This window comes from Natrix helvetica, assembly GCF_964273705.1.
Source record: "Natrix helvetica genome assembly, chromosome: 15".
Classification (NCBI taxonomy): domain Eukaryota; kingdom Metazoa; phylum Chordata; class Lepidosauria; order Squamata; family Natricidae; genus Natrix; species Natrix helvetica.
Genome location: NC_138565.1, coordinates 11,288,983 through 11,310,589, shown reverse-complemented (window position 1 = coordinate 11,310,589; position 21,607 = coordinate 11,288,983). Strand labels below are relative to the sequence as shown.

The 21,607-nt window shown below is 43.1% G+C and overlaps 1 protein-coding gene across 8 annotated transcripts in view; it reads left to right on the top strand.

The window, feature by feature from the left end:
- Positions 1-21,607, top strand: part of ADAMTSL2 (ADAMTS like 2) — a 104,850-nt gene that overhangs the window by 26,034 nt on the left and 57,209 nt on the right. For all 8 annotated transcript variants that reach the window (XM_081967472.1, XM_081967470.1, XM_081967471.1 and 5 more), the window contains one exon: positions 14,093-14,468. In XM_081967472.1, the coding sequence (XP_081823598.1) occupies positions 14,093-14,468 (376 nt within the window). The remainder of the gene's footprint in view (positions 1-14,092; positions 14,469-21,607) is intronic.

The following is a 21,607-nucleotide window of genomic DNA, read 5'->3' as shown; positions in this document are numbered from 1 at the left end:
GATTCTTAAAGGAACCTCTGCAGGCCTGACAGGCGACCGCTCTTCAAAAAACCCATGTTTTCTGCAAAAGAAGTAAAAGTAGAAATTACTATACACAATTAACCACCTCTGCCTCCCCCAGGGGGACCCTTTGGCTTATCAGGGAACTTCTCATGGAATTGTTTCACTAAATTATCCGCTTTCAGATCCCAACTTTTCACCCATGTAGTTTCAGACAAAGGGTACCCCTTCCAATGCACTAAATATTGTAAGCGACCCCTATACAGCCTGGAATGTAAGATTTTTTTCACCTCGTATGTTTCCCTCTTCTACCACTACAGGAGGAGGTGGAGCTTGGGTGGATGGCCTTATACTAGACCCCATTACTGGCTTCAATAAGCTACAATGGAATACCGGGTAAAATTTTCCTAGGAGTCTGGGTAGGCTGAGTCGAACTGTAACTGGGTTAATTATCTTTTCTATTGGGAAAGGACCTAGAAATTTTGGACCTAATTTCTTACTAGGCATCCTTAATCTTATGTATTTAGTAGACACAAAAACCTTGTCCCCCACTCAAAAGGGGGGTTGGAGGGAGTGATGTTTATCAGCTTGCTTCTTGTAGGCTTCTGCCGCATCTGCTAGGGCCTTTTTCGTATTTTCCCATCCCTTCTTTTTTTTATTGTAAAGTTTTTATTGGTTTTTTACAAATGTTTTAGGGAAAGAGGTAAATAGGTATAGAAAATTTTGACAGCTACATCGTGTGGGAGGTAGAAATCCCCCTGAATCTCACAACTTTAACAAAAAAGAAGAGAAAGAAAATCAAAATTTGAATAAACATTGGCAGCTTTTTGTTTTTACATTCAATCATCAATATATTCAATCATCTTTTGTATCACTTCCAAAAGTTACATTATAACAACAATTGCAATAATGTTTCAACTCATTTTTGTGATCTGAGTCTTATAAGTGTTGCATCCTCCCCCCTGTCTGCTGGAAGAGCCGCGGCCCCTCCCTCCTTCACATCTTGTGTACTATCCCCTGTTTGATCAAGTGGGCACTATTTTTTTTAATGAAGGCCTCCGCCTCCGCAACTGTGTTTATTCTAATTCTACCACCCTCCCAGAAAATCAGCATTCCTTCTGGCAACAACCATTTAAACCAGATTCCATTGTTATATAATTTATTTGCTAAAGATGAGTATTTCTTCCTCTTATCTCTTACTTTCTTTGGAATCTGTTTAAGAATGGTTATTTCTTTGTCTTTATATTTTAGTGGTCCCACCCTTTGAGCTCCTAAGACCTCATCTTTCTAAGAAATTTAACATGTACTTCCCTTGGCACGTTGTGTGTTCTAGCGTATGCTGAATTAATCCTATAAATCAGATCAATATCCCACCATAGCTGTTGTTTGTCTCTTTTAATATAGTCTGCTAAAATTGTGGTCATAATCTCCTTGACATCTTCATTCTCTGTTTCTGGGAAGTTTTGAAATTTAAGAAAAAATGACATTCTCTCAAATTCCACCTTTATCATATGGTTTTCAAATTCTATGTTCCCCTTCTGGATTGTCTTAACCTCTTCCCTCAACCCAGTCGCACCCTCCTCCAGCACCCCTATTCTCTGTTTATTTTGTGTTGTTTGTTGTTGCGTTTCTCTGAGCTGATCACTTAACTCTGTCAATTGTTTTTTCAGTTCGTCCTTTCCCTTTAAGAGAGTTTGAAACATTTGATCAACAGATAGTTCCTTTGAGCTTTCTTCAGTCGCTTTAGGTTGTAAAAATGAAGCCAATGGTGTCTTTTGAGTAACCGGGCTGGACCTAGAAGATGTTGGTGCCGAAGACGGCTTACCAGGTGGTAATTTTTTAGGACCCATATTAGGTTCAGAGATAGCTATAAGTCTGCACAAAGAAATGGCGTCTGTGGAAAGACACAACCGGGAGAAGTCACAAGGCAAGCAAGTCCAGAGGAGAGCGTAGGTCTCTATACAGCTCCAAGCCAGGTGATATAAATCAATGTTCCAAATCCAAGGGAGATACGTGCAAGGAGAGGCTCCTGGAGATCTCTAGGGTGTGATATAGTACAAAGCCAGAAATTCTTTCAAAAGGGAAATTTCATTCATAAGTACAAGAAGAAGGAGGAAGTTGGCCATCTTGGCTCCGCCTTCACAGGAGATCAGAAAGCAACGTCCAAAGTTTCCATAAAGTAGTTTAAAAGAATCAACTCAGCAATCCTCCTTTGCAATTGTAGCAAGAAGCCATCCTCCCATTGCTTAAAAGAAGAGAAAGTAACTTTTAACTTTTCCAATTGCCACTTTTCCGAGGGGGGGGGTTGAAACACCCTCCCCAGTCTTAACACTTCAAAAGATTGAAACCAGAGTTTAAAAGAGGCTGCTGTTCATCAATTAAGTAGTTGAAAAGGAGATCAAGGGAAGCTTCCCACCTCACCGCATTTCAGCTGTAACATCCGATTAGTTGTTTCCTTCCAGGCTCCGTTCGGTGAAGGCACGCTGTTGCGCACCCCCCACGCTCCCCGGCTCCTGGGGCGAAGCTGGAGCCCACCCTGCGGCCGCCGCCGATTCAGGGGGTCCCAACAAGCCGCCCTATGGCAGGGGGGCCCTCCAAGGCTCCCTGTGCTCCCCCTAAGCTTAAGGGGAGCCCACCGAGAAGACGAGCAGTGGACATGAACGTCCGTCGCCTTCGGGGACCGGAAGTGATCTTTTTCTTTCCCATCCCTTCTTTAGTGCCTCCAGCCATTCATTCAGAGACATGGAGGAGGGAGGTTCTTTAGGTAGTTCAGGCATGGGAACAAATTCCATGCCACTGGTAATCTGGAAAGGAATTAATCCGGTACTGCTGTGGACCGCATTATATGCTACTTCGGCAAACAGTAGCAAGTCTGACCAATTGTCTTGCTGATAGTCCACATAACACCGGATGTACTGTTCCACCATTGCATTGGCCCTCTCTGCTGCCCCATTTGTGCTGGGATGAAATGCTGAGCTGAGTCCCTGTGTGAACCCGATTGATTTTAGGAATTCTCTCCGGAACTTGGCGGTGAATTGAACTCCACGAACTGAAATGATCCTTTTTGGTACCCCATGCAGGCGATAAATGTGTTTCACAAACATTTTCGCTAATTCTTTCTGGATGGTAGGCCTGAATAAGCGATAAAGTGTGCTTGCTTGGAAAACAAATCAATAACTGTCCAGATTACTCTATTACCACTGCTATCTGGAAGCTCAACAATGAAGTCCATTGCTATCTCTTCCCATGGTCAGCTAGGGTTGGCCACTTGTTGTAGTAGTCCAGGGGACTTTCCTGGCCGGGTTTTCATCGTGGCACAAGTAGCACAGCTTTTTACATAATCTTCCACCTCCGAGCTCATCTTCGGCCACCAAAATTGACGCCTGGCGAGGTGGAGAGTTTTCAGGAATCTGAAATGACCTCCTAGTTTCGCATCATGACTCCGCTGTAGTATTTGCAGTCTCATCTCTGCAGGGACGTACAGTTTGGATCCCTTCCAGGTCACGCCATCATTAATCGTTAGGATGTCCTTGTTGTTGTTGAACCACGGGTCTGCTTTCAGCTCGATTTTCAGCTTATCTTGGCTGCGAGTGGTGACTTGAGCTGCCTTTTGGTGAGAAGGAGATATGATGGGGTGGACAACTTCTTCCTTCTTACTGTCAAACTGGGGTTTTCTCGACAGCGCATCTGCTAACAAGTTCTTTCCTGCGGGGATGTGTTTAATTTCAAATTTGAACCTTTGGAAATATTGGGCCCAACGAACTTGTTTGGGGGATAACTTTCGATGGACAAAGAGAGCTTCGATGTTTTTATGATCAGTCCATACCTCGAACAGTATATCCCCCCCTTCCAGGAGATGTCTCCAGGTGAGCATACTCCACCTGATCGCGAATGCCTCCTTCTCCCAAATGGCCCACCTTCTTTCCATAGCGGTGAGTTTCTTGGAGATGTAAGCGCATGGCAAGAGGTGGCCTTCTTTACTCTTTTGCAGTAGCTATTGCGACATCACTGGCATCCGTTTGGATTATGAAAGGTCGCTCTGGATCAGGGTGTTGTAATATGGGTTCTTGGGCAAAGAGGCGTTTTAATTTCTCAAAGGCCTTTTGACAGTCCATTGTCCATTTTAATGGTTGGTTTGCTTTCGGTTTAGTTGGGGAAGGCCCCGTCTTTAATAGTTCAGTCAATGGTAGGGCAATTTCAGCAAAGGTTGGAATAAACTGCCTATAAAAATTTGCAAATCTAAGGAAGCTTTGTAATTGTTTGCGAGTGCTTGGAGGTTTCCAATCTAACACCGCTTTCACTTTTCCTGGATCCATTTCTACTCCTTCATTGGAGATACGATATCCCAGGTAATCTAGCGAGGTCTTGTGGAACTCACACTTTGACAATTTTGTGTATAGTTTGGCAGCTAGAAGTTTTTTCAGGACTTGCCGTACCAGTTTCACATGTTCTTCCAGGGTCTCAGAGAAGATCAAGATGTCATCTAAATAGACGAGTACTCCGCGGTACAGGTGGTCGTGTAGCACTTCATTTATGTACTGCATGAATACTGCGGGTGCTCCTTGTAGTCCAAAAGGCATGACTTTATACTGGAAGCTGCCCAGGGGAGTGTTAAAAGCAGTTTTCCACTCATCCCCTTTCCGGATTCGTATACGGTAATACGCCTCTCTCAAGTCTAGCTTGGTGAAGATCTTGCCTTTAGCCAAGTGGTTCAACATATCTTTCATGAGAGGGAGGGGATAGGTATTCTTTTCGCATACCGCATTCAAAGCTCATAAATCCACACAGAGGCGAACCCTGCCATCTTTCTTTTCTCTAAGAGCACTGGGGCCGCTACTTTCGATTTTGCTGGTTCAATAAAACCTCTTTTCAAATTAGCATCGATGTAGTTCCTTAACTCTATCACCTCCTTAGGAGTCATAGAGTACATTTTTGGCTTTGGTAAGGTTGTCCCAGGTTTGAAGTCTATTGCACAGTCTGTGGGGCTGTGAGGTGGAAGTTTCCGTCTTCCTCACTGAATACCTCCGCCAGATCCCAATAAATTTTTGGGACTCTTTGGATTTCCGGAGGCTTAGTGTTTGCTGCAGTTGCTGCAGGTTCTGGATGGGTTGGGTTGTTGGGTTCAACCGTTCCTGGGTGGCCTTTTGGTTCCACCAGTGGTAACGGTCCAAACCCAATAATCACCTTTCTAACGCCGTCCTCCCACTTTATAGTAGGTGCCCACTTATCCAACCATGCAAGTCCTAGGATAATTTATTCCTGCATTCCAGGGGCCACGGTGAATCTGAGGAACTCATAGTGGCAGCCTATCACCAGCTTTACTAACTCAGTGATCTTTGTAGCCGGAGCTCCCCAATTAGGGTTCCATCTACTTGCTCAAACAGAATGGGATGTTTTAGGGGTCTGGTGCGTATACCTAGTTGCTCCACTATTGACATGCTGATTAAGCATCAGGTGCAGCCGGTATCTATAATCACCCCAACTTCCCCTTCTACCCCCGTTTTTGGTATTTGGAGTTTGGCTTTTATCTGGAAGGGGCGGACAGGTGCACTCACCATTGGGTCGTCTTCTGGATTTCCTTCCTCCTCCTCTTCCGAGGTGGCAGGGGCGTTTTCAGTGGCTTTGCTCTCATCCTCTACTGGCTGTTGTACCAGACGACTCTTTTCTGGGGGTTTTCTGGGGGTTTTCTTGATTGTGCTGGCAGGTGGTTGGCGCGGTTGTGTAACTGGGGCTGGAGCTTGGCATGTTGATGCCTGGTGGCCAAACTGACCACATCGGTAGCACTTTATTTTGAGGTCCCAGGAACGAGGAGTTGGTGGGGGCTTTTCAGTTTGCTGCCTCTGCGTTCGGTGGGCCAATGGTTTTTTGGCAGCGGTTCTGGTACCAGGCTGTGGATAGGTGTTAATCTCGTGGTCCAGTATGATTGCAGTGGTGTACCAATCTTGGAGATGATCTGGGGTCCCCCTTACGGCACAAGCTTCTTTCAGTTTGGGATCTAAAGCCTTTTTAAACGTATAGACCAAGAGACTTTCTGGTCAGTATCGTAGTCTCCCAGCTATTCTCCGGAACTCCCAAACTAATTTTTTACAGGACGACCACCCTGTCGTAATTCCTGGATCTGGTCTTCAGCATCCACCTGTTGGGCCACATTGTAAAATCGGGCACGCATCAGTTGGATGAACCCCGTTACATCGTCTAACTCAGGAGCTGCTTCTTTATGGAGTTCCGCTATGCATTGTGCAGTCTCTCCTTCATTCATCCCCTCTGCTATTTCTTGGATCAATTCTCGATCCGTCGGGTATTGTGGGCCTACTTGGTCAACGTATGCCAATACTCGATTCATGAAGTAAGCTAGCTTGTCTGGGGTCCCATTGAACGTTGCACGAAAACGTGGGGGTGTTGGAGGAGGAGGGGGTGCTGGCAGTTGAACCGGAGCAACCTGTTGGCCTGCTGCTTGGGGTGGTAAGCCCCTTTGTTGGGCCACACCCATCGGTTGGGCAAAAGCCTGCTGAGGCATTGGTGGGGGGGCTGGACCTGGTGGTGGTCCCAGTCCCTGGTTCTGCCTAGGGGCAGCTATCTGGGATGGCGCCATTTGTTGGGAAGGGGCAGACATCCATTGGCATTGAGCCCATCCATGACCCGGGAAGAAAGCCCAACCTCGATTGGCTTGATTCATGGGTTCAGAGCAGGGGGGTGGAGGTGAAAGTGCTCCAGGCCCCTTTCGGCTGGCTTTTACTTCCCAACTTTATTGCACTCCAGGAGGGGGTTTTGCTGATTCTCTGGTGGCTGTGTGGAAGGAGCCAAGGTCTCCACTCCACTGCGCAGCAGTTTCTCTGCTGGGAAAGGATAATGTGGGCTTTGCCAGGCTCCACCTGGGTGGTCCTGGGGGGGGGGCGAGGGGTTTGATTTCACTCACATTTCACTCACATTTAGGCGTCCGAATTGTTCTTGAAAGCCCATCAAAGAATGGCTGCATGAGGGCGGCTGAGACCTCCATTCATTAGACCTTCTCCCCATCCTCCAGTTGTCTGTCGGAGTTCCCTTGGGGGGGGGGGGCTCTCCTTCTAGCAGGCATTCCTGAGAAGCTATAAATCCTGAAGCTTCATCTCACAGGTCTAATTCCATCTGCAAGGGAAGTCTGGGTTTCTGTTCCTTTCGCCGGACGCCCGGCTGAAGTTCCCTTTCCCTCGCCTCTGCAAGTTCAACTATTTCTTTAGAAGGTGCATAGGTACTATCGACAAATATAAGTGATCTGTTATCCTTAGCCTTCTCTGCTGCATTCTCCATCTTCACTGAAATGTCATCCTGCCCAGGATTGGGTCAGAACTGGGATTCAGTACCCCTATGAAAGTAACTTTTTTTATGGGAGAGTTGGAATAATGTTAGCGTTCCAAATACCATACAAAAGTAAATCAGAGTCCAAGCCATAATCATCCTTAAAGTTCCAATTTAATAATACAGGCATGTTGGCATTGTGCTATGAAATTCCAACTCTGATTTGCATCCTGAGAGTTCACCCAGTTGAAAGTTCATGATCTATCCCCACACCCATAATCAATCACATGCCCCAATCCTTTTCTTCCACGCTGGCATCTCCACCCAGCTTCTTCCGGTTAAATGTCGAGGTGCTGAGACAAAAAATGACCTTGGCTTCTAGAAAAGAATCACAACAACACATTCCACAATCCTACTCCTTTCTATTCCCCCCTCCCAATTAGTACACTAATGAAACAGCATAGGAAATTATAAGAAAGTGTGGCGGGCCAAACATTCTTAAAGGAACCTCTGCAGGCCTGACACTTCTGTTTCCTTAATCAGCTTATCTTTAATTGTCAGTAGTGTTATCAATGATGTTGCTAATAAAATTTCTCTCTGTAAATCCATAAATTCATTTGTTTTTTCTTCTTCTGTGTCTTGCCATCTGGGGTAGATTTCCCCTCCATTTAGTTCCTCTTTCAGTATTCCACTCTTTACATTTTCAGAGACAAACCAATCACCACAAATATCAGCAAATTTAATTTCTTTATATTCATTTTCCTCTTCGATTTTAGGGTTTTAACCACCACTTTTTCCACTTGATAAACATCCTCAACTTCTTCATCATATTTTGCTCTTAGATGCTCTAAGTCTTCAAGCTTCTTCTCTATCCTCTCATATATATTTGATCATATCTGTATTTCTGAGAATATCTTTTGCAGACTTAAAGTTTCTTTCTGCTGTTGAAATTGTGCCATTATCTCCAGGTAACAAACATTGCTGCTCTAGCTTGGAAGGTTAATAAGATTAAGCATAGATTCACAATAACATTTTATTTTCACTTTTCTCTGGTTAAAGATATATGTCAGGCCTGCAGAGGTTCCTTTAAGAATCTTTGGCCTGCCACACTTTCTTATAATTTCCTATGATGTTTTATTAGTGTAGTCATTGGAAACGGGGAATCGAAAGGAGTAGAATTGTGGAATGTGTTGTTGTCAATTTTTCCTAGCAGCCAAGGTGATCTTTTGTCTCAGCACCTCGACATTTGACTGGAAGAAGCTGGGTGGAGATGCCAGCGTGGAAGAAAAGGATTGGGGCATGTGATTGATTATGGGTGGGGGGATGGATCATGAACTTTCAACTGGGGTAACTCCTAGGATGTAAATCAGAGTTGAATTCCACAGTACATTGCCAACATACCTATATTATTAAATCGGAACTTTAATGATGATTCTGCCTTGGACTTTGATTTATTTCTACATGGTATTTGGAATGCTGACAATATACTTCAAAGGGACATCTGTATGCTTTTCTTCTTATCACTCTCTATAAACAAGCAGCAAGACCTTTGTGTGCCAAGCCAGGATAATCAATGAGAAAAACAAGAGTGTTTCGTTTCCAATACATTCCAGCCTCCGAGTAGCAGTGTTATTGTTGCAATTTTCTTTGTTTCTTTTTGTTTCTTTGTTGTATTTCAAGTTTTTAAAAAAAGTCCAATTCTTGAATGAGTTAGAAGAACACCCACAGTAATGAAAGAGGAGAATTTTAGTCCATGGGTCACAAAGAATAATAAAAGGAAAAAAAATAGAAGAAGAAAACTTAATCCATTCGTTTTAAAAGGCTCGCATAAATTCCACCCATGAAGATAGCATTTAAAAAGTAAGATAACCCACTGTCCCAAACCATTCCAAATTTATTTCCACCGCTTATTTCTTCTGCTCTCCAATTTAAATTAATTTTAAGTTTTTTATAGGGAGTCTCTTTTTAAAACGGTAAAAGTTCCTCAACAGCTGGAAACACTTTCTCTTTCTGTATCCTTCTGTTTTGGAGCTGCCCCGACTTCATCAGCCTTGGCTGGATTTTTTGTCACCGGCTTGAAGAACTTCTCTTGCATCGATCAGGGACTTTGCGATGTCCCTGAGATCAGCAAGACATATTCTTCCTGTTCACCGTCTCTGCGGGACAGTTTAGGTCCAATTGGACCACCCAGTGGCAAAAGTATTGGCTGCGGTCTCTGTTCCAAGGTTTTCATGAATAGAGGCCAAGGGTTTGATTTCTGTTTACTAGTGGAAAACAATCAAAATTGTTCTGTTTCTTTCAATTCATTTCTTGAAGGTGGTGTTTCTCCGCCATGGCCACTTTTGTCAGGACTTTCAAAATTTCCCAACTAGCATGAAACTCTGCTCTAGGCTATCCAGATTGTTTTGAATTCTGTTCTGTCTTTTCCAGTATTAACCCAATCACTCAATTTATATATCTGACATCTCCTTATCCAAATCATTAATGCTTGAAAAGTAGCCCTGAGCCATGGGCCATCTCGCTGGATGCCTCTGCCCAGATTGATGAGAAACAATGGATAAGACTACAGTTCTTGAGCCATCCATTCAATCATCATGCCATCCAAATCTTATTTATGTTTCTTGCTAATCAACATGCAGAAATACAAAGAGGAGTCAGACAGGGCTGTATTTGTCTCCGCTGTTGTTTAATATCTACTCTGAGTCAATTTTTAACGAAGCCATGGAAAACATCGATACTGGCCTCAAAGTAAATGGTTCAGATTAACAATTTAAAATATGCTGTTATACAGTTCTGCTTGCCATTAAGCACAAAGACCTTCCGCTCCTCATCAACAGAATCTCAGAAATATCTGAAAAATATGGCTTGAAGCTTAACACCTCAAAAACCAAGATCATGGTCATCAGCAAACAACACATTAATTTACCACTGATAAATTCAGAACGAATATCACTAGAAAAAGTTGAAAGGATCACATACCTTGGTTTTAATTTATATAAAATCTGGGACATAACCAGTGAAGTAAAGACAAGGATAGAGAAAGCTCAAACAGCATTCTTCAAAATGGAAAAGGTCTTCTGTAGTCACGACATAAGCCTAAGATTGAAAATGAAGCTTGTCAGATGTTACATCTTTTCTATCCTGCTCTACGGAGTAGAAAGTTGGTCTCAGACAGAAAACCACTTGAAGAAACTAGAAGCATTTGAAATATGGATTTACAGATGGCTGTTACGTATAGCCTGGGTTAACAAAATCACAAATGATGTGATAAGCTGCCTCAGAAGATCATCAAAACCATTAAAAAGTGAAAGTTAGAATATTTTGGACGTGTGATGTGACACCCAGAAAAATATTACATCCTTCACTTAATCCAGGCAGATTAAGAACCTCATGGCTTCAAAACCTAAGGGACTAGTTTGAAGAAAACTCAGCAGGATTTTTTCATGTGGCTGTTGACAAAAATAGGATTGCCAACATGATTGCCAACATCTGATGACGGATATGGCACAAGAAGAAGAATCAACATGTCATCAAAACAAGAGTTGGAGAGGACCAATTAAAGTGGTCCAATTAAAAATGAAGTATATAAAGATGGAGCCACAGAATGCAATGGAAGGGACCCTGGAGATTAGGAGCTCCCTCCACCCCCCCCCCAGTACAGCATTTCTAAAGCATTTTCAATAATATCTGCCAAAATGAAGTGAAGCAAGAGGGACTCCACCTCTCCTGACAAGACGCTATGCTCCATTGCTGAATGTCTCTTATCACTTAGATAAGAGCAGGCCAGGGATGCTTTGCAAGTTGACATATTCCTCCTATCTCCAATTGAAATCTGCTTCCTCATAATTTTGCACAATATACTTCAAGATGTTAAGGGATCTAGAGCCTAACTATATGATGAATGGTTGACGGAACTAGGTATGTCGGCTAATTAAGAGAGGGATTAGAGGTTACATGATTCACAGTTCTACTTTATCAAGATCCTCTTGAATTTTGAGCTATATTTTAAAGTGTTTTTGTTGTTCCTTTATTTGTGACATATGCAAATATAATCTTGTTTTCTAAACCCTCATCATCATAAATATGCTGAAGTACACAGGGCCTAAAACATAGCCGTGCAATATACTATGTTTTGATGTACTCTCATTGATAATTGTGTTAATTTTCCATTTGTTTATTTGATTTGATTAGGGGACTAAAACATACAATGAACGGTTGCAGGAACTGGGCATGGCTAGTCTAGTGAAGAGAAGGACCAGGGGAGACAGGAGAGCAGTCTTCCAGTATTTGAGGGGCTGCCACAGAGAGGAGGGGGGTCAAGCTATTCTCCAAAGCACCCAAAGGCCAGACAAGGAACAATGGATGGAAACTGACCAAGGAGAGATTCAACCTGGAAATAAGGAGGAATTTTCTGACGTTGAGAACAATCAACCCATGGAACAGAAGTTGCCTTCAGAGGTTTGTGGGAACTTCATCCCTGGAAGCTTTCAAGAAAAGACTGGGCTGCCCTCTGTCAGAAATGGTGTAGGATCTCCTGCTTGGGTGGGGTGGGGGGTTGGACTAGATGACCTACAAGGTCCCTTCCAACTCTGTTAAACTGTTAATCTCACATATGCGTCTTTAGGTGGCTTAGAGTAAAAGAGATAAAATACGTAACAGAAAAATAAAAACATGTTGCAGTCAAGCATTTTGAACATGACCATCAACAAAGCCAAGAAGTGGGCTTTTTCATACACCCAGAGACCCACATCTGGGCACAAAACTACATTTCAATGATATTTTAAAGGACCAGCAGGGTCAGAACTAGTCTGGTGTCAGAATAACAGACTTGGAAGGGACCTTGGAGCTCTTCTAGCTATCTGATCAAGATAGAGACACTAGACCACTTGAGACAATGGGATGATGTTTTAAAGTGCAGTGGCCATGGCAGAAGAGAGCCGCCTCCTGGGTCCTGCCAGCTGACACTCTTTTACTGATGATGCCCAGGATATGCCTCTCCTACTAAAGCAGACAGGATGGGTAGAAGCAGTAGAAGAAAGACCACCCAGACCTAAGCCATGAAAAAGCTTTAAAGTTGACAACCAGAATCTTGAATTGTACACAGAAGCACACCAGGAGCCAAAGTACTTCATGGAGCACGACCTGAAGTTCCATATATTCCTCAAGAGCAGCCCACATAGAGTAATCCTAGTGGGAGGGGTCTAAGGCATGAGCAGACCCTCCTCTCCAGGCCAGGAACAGGCACATCTGATGCACAATTGGAAATTGCACACAAAGCCCTTCTAGCCAAAGCTGGATCCAGGTGGATCCCCAGATTGTGTGCCACCCCATCATGAACCAAAGATGGAAGGTTTCCGGTGCCACTCAGTGTTGCCTGGGTGAGCCAAAGCCTCTTGCATCCCATCCAGGCCTCTATGGTTCTGGCATCCCTTGGGAGTCTGCTCACTACTTTTTTTAGGGCGTTAAAGTTGGATCTTCTGAACCTGGGGGGAGGTATGAGCAGTTCCCCTTTCTCTAGGACCCTAAGAAAAGAGAATTGCTTCCTTGCAAGAATCCTACCGCTTTTCCAGGGGTTGCAATCAGATTTGGGAGAATCAGTATCCTTGTTTTTCATCAGCCTCCTACAAAATAAAGCCAGGAAGGCCACAGAAGAACATTTTGGGACCTTGCCATTTTGGCTGAGTTGGTTTTCCAACAGATGTGCAAGTAGTTGAATTTGCCTGTTATTATTGTGTCTTCCTTCTACAAACATTTGGAAATTAATCCAGAAGGACTTTCTCCAGATCATCTGCCTAGTTTGGCAATCTCTAACTCTGCTCCAATAATGTTCCGCTCCCTTCCATTCCTATGCAGGCACTCTGGCTGGACCCTCAGATTCCTGGTCTCAGTGCATTTCCTTCATATGTAACACCATACTTCCTTCTCTTCTGTGTGACCTCTTCCTTTTGAACAAAGTGCATCCTTCGGCTCCTGCCTCCCATGTCTCCCCCCCCCCACTTCTTCCCCATATTCTGGGCAGCTCTCTGGACTCCTTGGGCCACATAACATTCCCTTTCTTTTCTTACACTCAAGTGGCCATTGCCCAGGGCCTCCGTGGCTTGTGCAGCCCTCCAAATTCCTTGTATGTCACCCCATCCCAGAAGAATCTTTGCTGTCTCATTCAGGAAGGGACACAGTATTCCTTGTTAAAAAAACAACAACCTTGATCCTTTACCCATTTCATCAGTCTATTTGTGCAATATTTAGCAAGCATGTTTGCCATCCTAATGGCTACTATAGTATAGCAAACAACAATCACATTCTTCGTTGGAGCAAATTATGGGCACTTTTTTCACCTGCATGCATCTCTATGAATTTTGTCACACTTTGTTATCCCCTTAAAACAGTCTGAAGAGTTTAAATGAAAAAGTTTCTGCTGTTTGTGTTGTTCCCATATTGTGTAAGAAACAGAGCCCTCTGTTGTTAAATTTTATTCCAAATCTGGATGAGTCCCATTGAAGTTACTGGGTCAAATTGGGCCATGTCCAGAGCGCCAGGTTTTCTGGACCAAGTAACTCTAGATTATCAAATTTTATTTTTACAGCAAAACTATGGGATGTAGTGTGTGAACCCAACATTATCCCTCAACCTCAAAAGTCTCCATCTACGTTATGGAATTATAAAAATTGGATTTACAATCCTTATCTCAAGGGTTTTCTGGATTACCACAGTAGAACATTGGGAGTCTGAGCAGAACTGACATTTTCTATTTCATTTTTTGAATCTGGCCAATTGTTCACTTCAGTTACCTTTGATTCCCCCCCCCCTTTCATTCCAGAATCAAATGCAACTAAAACCAATTATAAGGTGGAAGGAAATGGAAGCGAACTGGACTCCCTTCTCCCTTCCCAAGAGATCCTTTCAGAAAATGCAATCCTCCACAGCTTTGGGGATAAGAGATCAGATTCGAAAGAATCCATCTGGAACAAGACCCTGAATAGTATCTTTTCTCCAGTGAAACCCATCAACACCTTTGGGCCTGAAATAGATGGTCTTTATGTTGATTATGATGACAGTGATGAGCTGCTGGCTTACGCGGCTAATGGCACTTTTATGGAGCTGACCCACGAGGAAGCCAGCAACGCATCTTCAGAGATCCAACTTTCCAACGCTACTATTTCTTCTGCCCAGGGGAACAGAACCCAGAAGACGAGGTAAGGAACTGAGCAAATGAAATTTTGCTCTGATGTTGCTTCTAATGCATTTCAAGATGAAGGCCCGTATAGTAAGTTGGGCGGATACTGTTATTTAAACAAAAAAAGTTGAGCCGCCTTCCAAAATAACCATGTGTAAAAAGAGGAAGTTGTTGTGCATTTGCCTCAATGGAAACTCACTCCTCTAAGTGAACATCTTTTCTGTCCTCACAGCATCCTTCCCTCCAAAGAGGCAGAAGTCATGGTGTGTGAGAATGGCCTTGAAGGAAGAGAGAAGGAGGGAATGATCAGACAAGCAAGGCAGGAGTCCCAAGTGATCTAATGGTCAGAGAAAGAAGCTTAGAAAGGAAACTGATAGACTTGCATGATTCTATTAATGTAGTTTTACAAAAAGTAGAATTGTCTCATCTGGTTCCAGTCTAGCTTACCTGGGAGGTTTGACCTAGGAGAGACTTGTCTTAATACGTATAGGGCATGCCCTCCTTTTCTCCTGGAAGAGGAGGAAAGGACCCCGACACCTCAAAAGTTCTAAGCATGGGAATCTGGCAGGAAGAGCTATTGGGCTGATGCTTGCTGAGTCCAGCTCAAAAATCTTTGAACTTTACATAATTTCTCTTCTACCCCGCCTTCATTTTATTCTATTTCTCCTTTTCTTTTTCCCTTCCTTTCTTGGAGCACTATCCCTTTCCTCTTTTTTCCTGTTCTATTCCCACAAGGAGGAGGAAGGAGGCATATGTAGGTTTGAGTGTGTAAACATTTAGTCTCAAAGGTGCTTTTTGCTTCTCATCCAAGAAGCTTCTTCAGCTCTGACAGGATAGGGGGGAATGAATAAACAGTTAATGTGCAGTTTGTGTATGAAATGATAACGTCTACGTGTAAATATTATTAGTAGATTAAATTTACATATGGAATGCCTTATTTTATAGGCAGTTAATTTGGTTTAAGACAGAACTGGCAACCATTAGTTAACAAGTTTGGATGATTGAACATTGCTCAGGATTCATACGTTTTGTTTGTTCTCTTTCTTTCTTTTTTAAATTTATTTTTTATTCTCTTACACACCATTTTAAGTATACATTCACATAATTGTTTTTCTCCTTCTTTGTTTAAAGAGGAACTTCTTAAATTTAGGATCAAGTTCTTTTTGGTAATTATGGTAATTTTGAAAATAAATGAAAAATGCAAGAAAACAACCGAGCTCAGAGAGCACTAAGGACCGCTTAAATGAAAAATGTATTATACAGATTGCAATCAGGTGTTTAATATCAAAACTTTCTTCAAATAAAAAGGAAGAAAGATACACTGCTATTCATGATTTTTCTGGTGTTATGCTGGAACAGAGAAAACAGAGCAGGAAGGTTCTTTTGATAGGGGGTTCATTTGGAATTGAAGCTCTTTCAGTCTCAGATAACATGAGCCTGAACCGGTTTTGCATCCTGGCTTTTTTAAGCACTCCTTCAGAAGATGGACACAGTTCCTAACACATTTGGAGTATGAAGGAGAAGCCTTGCTCTGCAAACCCCAACAGGAAGGCTGGCAGGGATTTATTGCAGATGAGACTCAGCTAGGCCTTGCGAATTTCCAAGTCCAGCAGTCTGCATTGCAACCGAGTCAGGCCCCGAGAGCACAGAACGTGAGGAACAGACAGAATAATCCAAACGTGGCACAAAATGTGGCTACACTGATGTTGGCTTGAAATTGGGAGCCGATGATCAGTGATTTTTCAACCCAACTCAGAATGCCCTAACTCTTGACTTTGAAAGGGCTACTGTCATTCATTCCAAGTTCACATCTGCCCTCTTGAGTTCTCCTATCCAGTTGAGGAGGAAGTGAGCATTTTGTGGCTCTGTGTGGTCTGTGGGACAGGATCATGACCTTGTCTGACCCGTGTGCAGCTGCCCTATGACCTCAGCAGCAAATTAAAGGATCTGCTTTATACCACAGCCCTGTAACCAAAACCACAGAGGGTGTGGTGTCTTCTGTGACCTCCTTATGCCAGACCGAGTTCAGACACACCTTATAAGACTAGTGTCTTCACTCCTAAAACTTGCTTAGCTTGGTTACTTTTATTTTGTTGGTTTTGTTGGTGGTGTAACATATTCTGTGCCTTGCATTAGTTCATGATTCAGTGCCTGCCCCATAGTCACCCAGCTGGCTTTCATGCCTAAAGGACATGAAACATGAAACCCCTACATCGAAGATGTCCATCTATTACCATTTCCATATCTATCAATCTAGAAACAAATCTCTTTTTTAACTCAAATAGCAATAGCCATAGCCCTTAGACTTATATACCGCTTCACAGTGCTTTCCAGCCCTCTCTAAGCAGTTTATAGAGTCAGTCTCTTGCCTCCAACAATCTGGGTCCTCATTTTACCCACCTCGGGAGGACGGAAGTCTGAGCCAACCTTGAGCCTGGTGAGATTCATTCTGCCAATTTGCAGGCAACCAGCAGTCAGCAGAAGGAGCCTGCAGTACTGCACTCTGACCACTGCGCCACCATGGGTCTTAAATACTTATTTATTTGTCAACATGTACAAGGTAACAGGTATTAGTATAGACATGGACATTTTCACATGAGATTGGTACAAATAGATGGATATAAATAGCATGGCCATGAACACATAAAATGAGTACATATCAATGGGGACAGTAGGACAGGGACAATAAGCACATTGGTGCGCTTATGCACACCCCCTTAGGGACCTCTTAGGAAAAGTAAGGATGTTATATATGGAACTAATAGAAAAGATATATGAAACAATAAATATAGTTATATAAGATTTATATGTACAGACAAAGGAAACACAATGGATATGCAAAAGATGTAAAATGTGTTGCAAAGATAATATGATTGTATAAACAACAACAACAAAAAGGGAAACGTATGAGGTGGACAGTTTAAAGTTAAAGATATGGGGATTTGAGACAACGGAATCAGGTAGAGTGTTCCAGGCATTGACCGCTCGATTGCTGAAGTTGCATTTTCTGCAATCAGGTTTGGAGCGGTTTACATTAAGTTTGGATCTATTGTGAGCTCATGTATTGTTGCTGTTGATGCTGAAGTAGTCATTGACAGGTAGGATATTGTAGCAGATAATTTTGTGTAATTGGGGATACCATCATTGTGATTATCTTTGTAAGGGAGTGTTCTGACCCCCCTCTTCATACACCAAAGCACTCCAAGACAAGAATACTGCTCGACAATTTATTCACAGTAAATTAACACACTGACTAGACCTTGGCAGCAATCCAGACTTCCAAGATAAGACACAGGCACGAGAATGCTTGTCCAGCGTTGGTAGATAAGTTGAACTCTGCAACCAGTCTCCAGGAAAGTCCCCCCTTAAATACTATCTTGAGAGGAGCCTAATTACAACCACCTGGGTCCAATTATCTTCTGTATCTGTGTAGTTGTTCTCTATGTCTATTAGCCCTCCGTTGCTGAGCGTCCAAAACCAACTCCCTTGTCTCCTCCCCACTGCTCCAAGGCATGACGTCAGGAGCACACTCCCTTGGGCTTTCACCACTGCTCCATGCCTCAGGCGCCTCCTGGTGGCCAACCAGCCTCTCTGATCCCTGCTCAGAGTCGGAACCCTGTCCAGGGTCCTCTACCTCTTCCACAGCTGACTCAGAAGGCCCCTCACTGTCGGAGTCTGGTTGCAGCTCCAACGGCTCCTGCTGGACCACAACAGGGAGTATATTGAAACAAAAGTCAATCATGCTGCAGTCACTGCTGGAAAAGGTTTTTTTTTATTTGTAGTCTATAAATTGAGTTTAAACTGTTGCAGAAGATGAGATCAAGGCAGTTGTTGAGTCTAGTGTTGTTAATTACTAGTTGATCTAGTTCCACATTAGTAACAGCATTGTACACGGTTGCATGTATGAGTTCAGATGTACATTCATTTATGGTCCAATTAATAAGAGGTAGATTGAGGTCTCTAAGAAAGATACGAGGGTGTGGGCAGGAGGCTACTGCCCACGTTAGTAGTGAGGTTAGCTCGTTCGTATGTTCGAGGTCATAATCGGGGGCTCTAATATAAGAAGCAAAATGTGGTATTTAATGACAGCTTGCAGACGATGGTCTCAGGAAGAGCGAGTTCCTATATAACTTGGATATTTTTTAGATTTAAGGACTTTTTATAGACGATAGCAACACCACCCCCTCTACGATTTTCATGATCGGACCGGTAAACATGATAGTCTCTTACTGTGGTAATGGAGTCTGGGAGGGATGTATTCAACCACGTCTCGCAGACAAATATAATGTTGAATAAAGCCATATTTAGTAAGAGAAGGAATTCAGGCATTTTGTTTGCAAGTCTTCTTGCATTAAGTAGCTTGCATTTAAGGTCTATAGTGGTGGGTCTTGAGGAAGTAAGGGGCGTGCATACCTAGTTTTGGATGATGGGGGTTGTTGAAACGTGGGCTGTAGGGCTTATTTTTGATACAGTCAGCTTGGTAGTCGATGTATATGTTAGTCTCTCCTAGGTCTTGACGTCTTTTAAGTTCTGTGCAGAGTTCACAGCAAAGTGCCCATTAGTTCCCCACTCCCTCTACCTTGGTGCCAGCAAGTTGCCAAGCTGAAGCTGATGGTTTGAAAAGGCTGCCTCCCCTTGAAGGGACATTAGTCCTGCAAAACAGATGGAAAGATACAACATAAAAGAGAAACAAGGTAGAAATACAGTTAGAGTATGGTACTATTTCGGTTTGTTAGGATACTGGTTGTGGAAATGTTTGAGAAGTTTGGCCTCTTTTAATGTGTTTAAGGTCCACCCATTCAGTTTCTGAAGGAGGGAAGTCTTTCCACGCTACCAAATACTGACGTTTTCCCTGGTGTCTATGGGAGTCTAAAATATTCTTAATTTCAAAATGCGGGGGTGGTCAGGGCAGGTCAGGCATGGGTGCAAAGTCTCATCCTTAGTCATTTTGAAAGGGGTGAATCTGGTGTTGCTATGTTATTATAGCAGCACCATCTATAGCAGAGTTATAATAGGCCACCTCAGCAAACAGCAAGAGGTCTGTCCAATTGTACTGTTGGTAATTTATGTAGCAACTCAGGTACTGTTCTAGGTCCCTATTTCTAGTATGTTCACACCATCCATTTATTTGAGGATGATGACTGGAACTGAGCCCTTGGGATGTCAGATTTGAACTACCAAATTACAGGCAGCCGGCAGGCAGCAAAAGGAGCCTGCAGTACAGCTGTAAGGGCTCCTCTCCTAACTTAAGAAAGTGAAGACTCTTGAAATGGAATATTTCAAAAGGAACCTTTATTAAGAAGAATGGAAACTGCTAAAGTCAAAGCAACATCTGAATCCCCTTAGGCAATGCAAGTAGAATTAAAGCAGTAGAGACCCCTCCCATTTGTTAGAATGCAGGTTCTAGCCAATACACAGGTGTGAAGATGTTTCCTTTATCAACTGCCCTGAGCCGAATAAACATACATTCCCATGGCTATCTTCCGTTTCCTAGTAAAGTGCCACGTCCCATATGGCCATCATAAAGGTGATGGGATCTCAGGCATTTCGGCACCAGGAAACCAGTTGTAAAATATCAGTTGTCACAGGCACTGCCAATAAATTGACTCCAGGGGCCCCTTCCTCCCAATTGAATAGCAGTATCACTTTTAAGGATCTGACATGCTGCCATTCTTTAGAAAAAGAAGAGATCCACCGGTGAAAAGATAGAAACAGAAATTCCATCATAGTATTTTAACAAGGTTTGTCAGGGTATTGGGAGTGAATTTTTTTCAAGAAGGTAGGGGCTCTAACATGGTGTTTAGCTACCCATTCATTTTGGGATGAAGGTAAATGCTTTCAAGCAACTAAGTATTGGCTTTTCCCCCTGTGGGTCCTAGAGTCAAGGATGTCCTTAATTTCAAAGTGTTATTCACCTTCTATCATGATAGGAACAGGTGGTGTAGGTGCAGGTGGTCTGAGTTGTGAGATTACTTCTCGTTTGAGTAAACTGATGTGAAATACTGGGTGGACTTGCCTGGGTGTCTTTGGAAGGAATAATTCTACAGTTACTGGGTTGATGACTCTCGTGATAGGGAAAGGTCCAATGAAATTTGGCCCTAATTTCTTTGATAGCTCCAATGACCTCAGGAACTTTGTAGATAAGTATACTCTATCTCCAACATGGAAAGGTTTGGGTTCCACTCTTTTCTCGTCAGCTTGAATTTTAACAGCTGCTCTAGCTTCCTGTAAAGCTAATCTAACTACTGGCCATGTGTTTCGTAACGTGTCTATCCACTCTTTAAGTGAGGGGATAGTGGGTTCCTCTGTGGGTAGTTCAGGCATGGGGCTGAAATCCTGGCCTGTTGCTACTCTAAAAGGGGTGAAACTGGTGCTTGAATGCACAGTGTTATGGAAGGCCACTTCCGCAAAAGGTAAAAGATCAGTCCAGTTATCCTGTTGAAAATGAATAAAACAGCTTAGATATTGTTCTAGGACCGAGTTCAATTATTCAGATTGCCCGTTAGTTTGAGTGTGGTGACTTGAGCTCAATCCTTGGGTGGGTGCCAAGTAAAGTAAAAAATGCCCTCCAAAATTTTGAGGTGAATTGGATCCCCTCTGTCGGAGATGATTCTCTGCGGGGCTCCATGAAGGCGATAAATGTATATCCGGAATAACTTGGCTAGACTTTTGGCAGTTGGGATCTTTTGGCACTGTATAAAGTGTGTCTGTTTTGAAAACAGGTCTGTTATGACCCAAATGACAGTATTCCCTGCACTTTCTGATAGTTCGACAATAAAGTCCATAGCAATCTCCTTCCAGGATGCTGAAGGTTCAGCTACCTTCTGTAACAGTCCTGGGATTTTCCCTTGGCATCTTTTAGCTGCCGCACAAAGAGGGCAGCTAGCTACATAGCTCTCTGTGTCCTTTTTTAGTGATGGCCACCAAAATTGCCTTTTAATTAGGTGTAAAGTTTTCACAGAATCAAAGTGTCCAGCTAATTTGGAGTCGTGGCACTTTGCCGTTAAGCACAGTCTTTGGCTAGCTGGGACATACAACTTCCCTCCCACCCAAGCTAAGTTATCTTTCATCAGGCAGCTGGATTTGCAGCTCAAAAACTATTCATCGGTGGCTAAAGCTTCTTTAAAAGTTTGGGTGGTATCATTGTCCGTCAAAGTT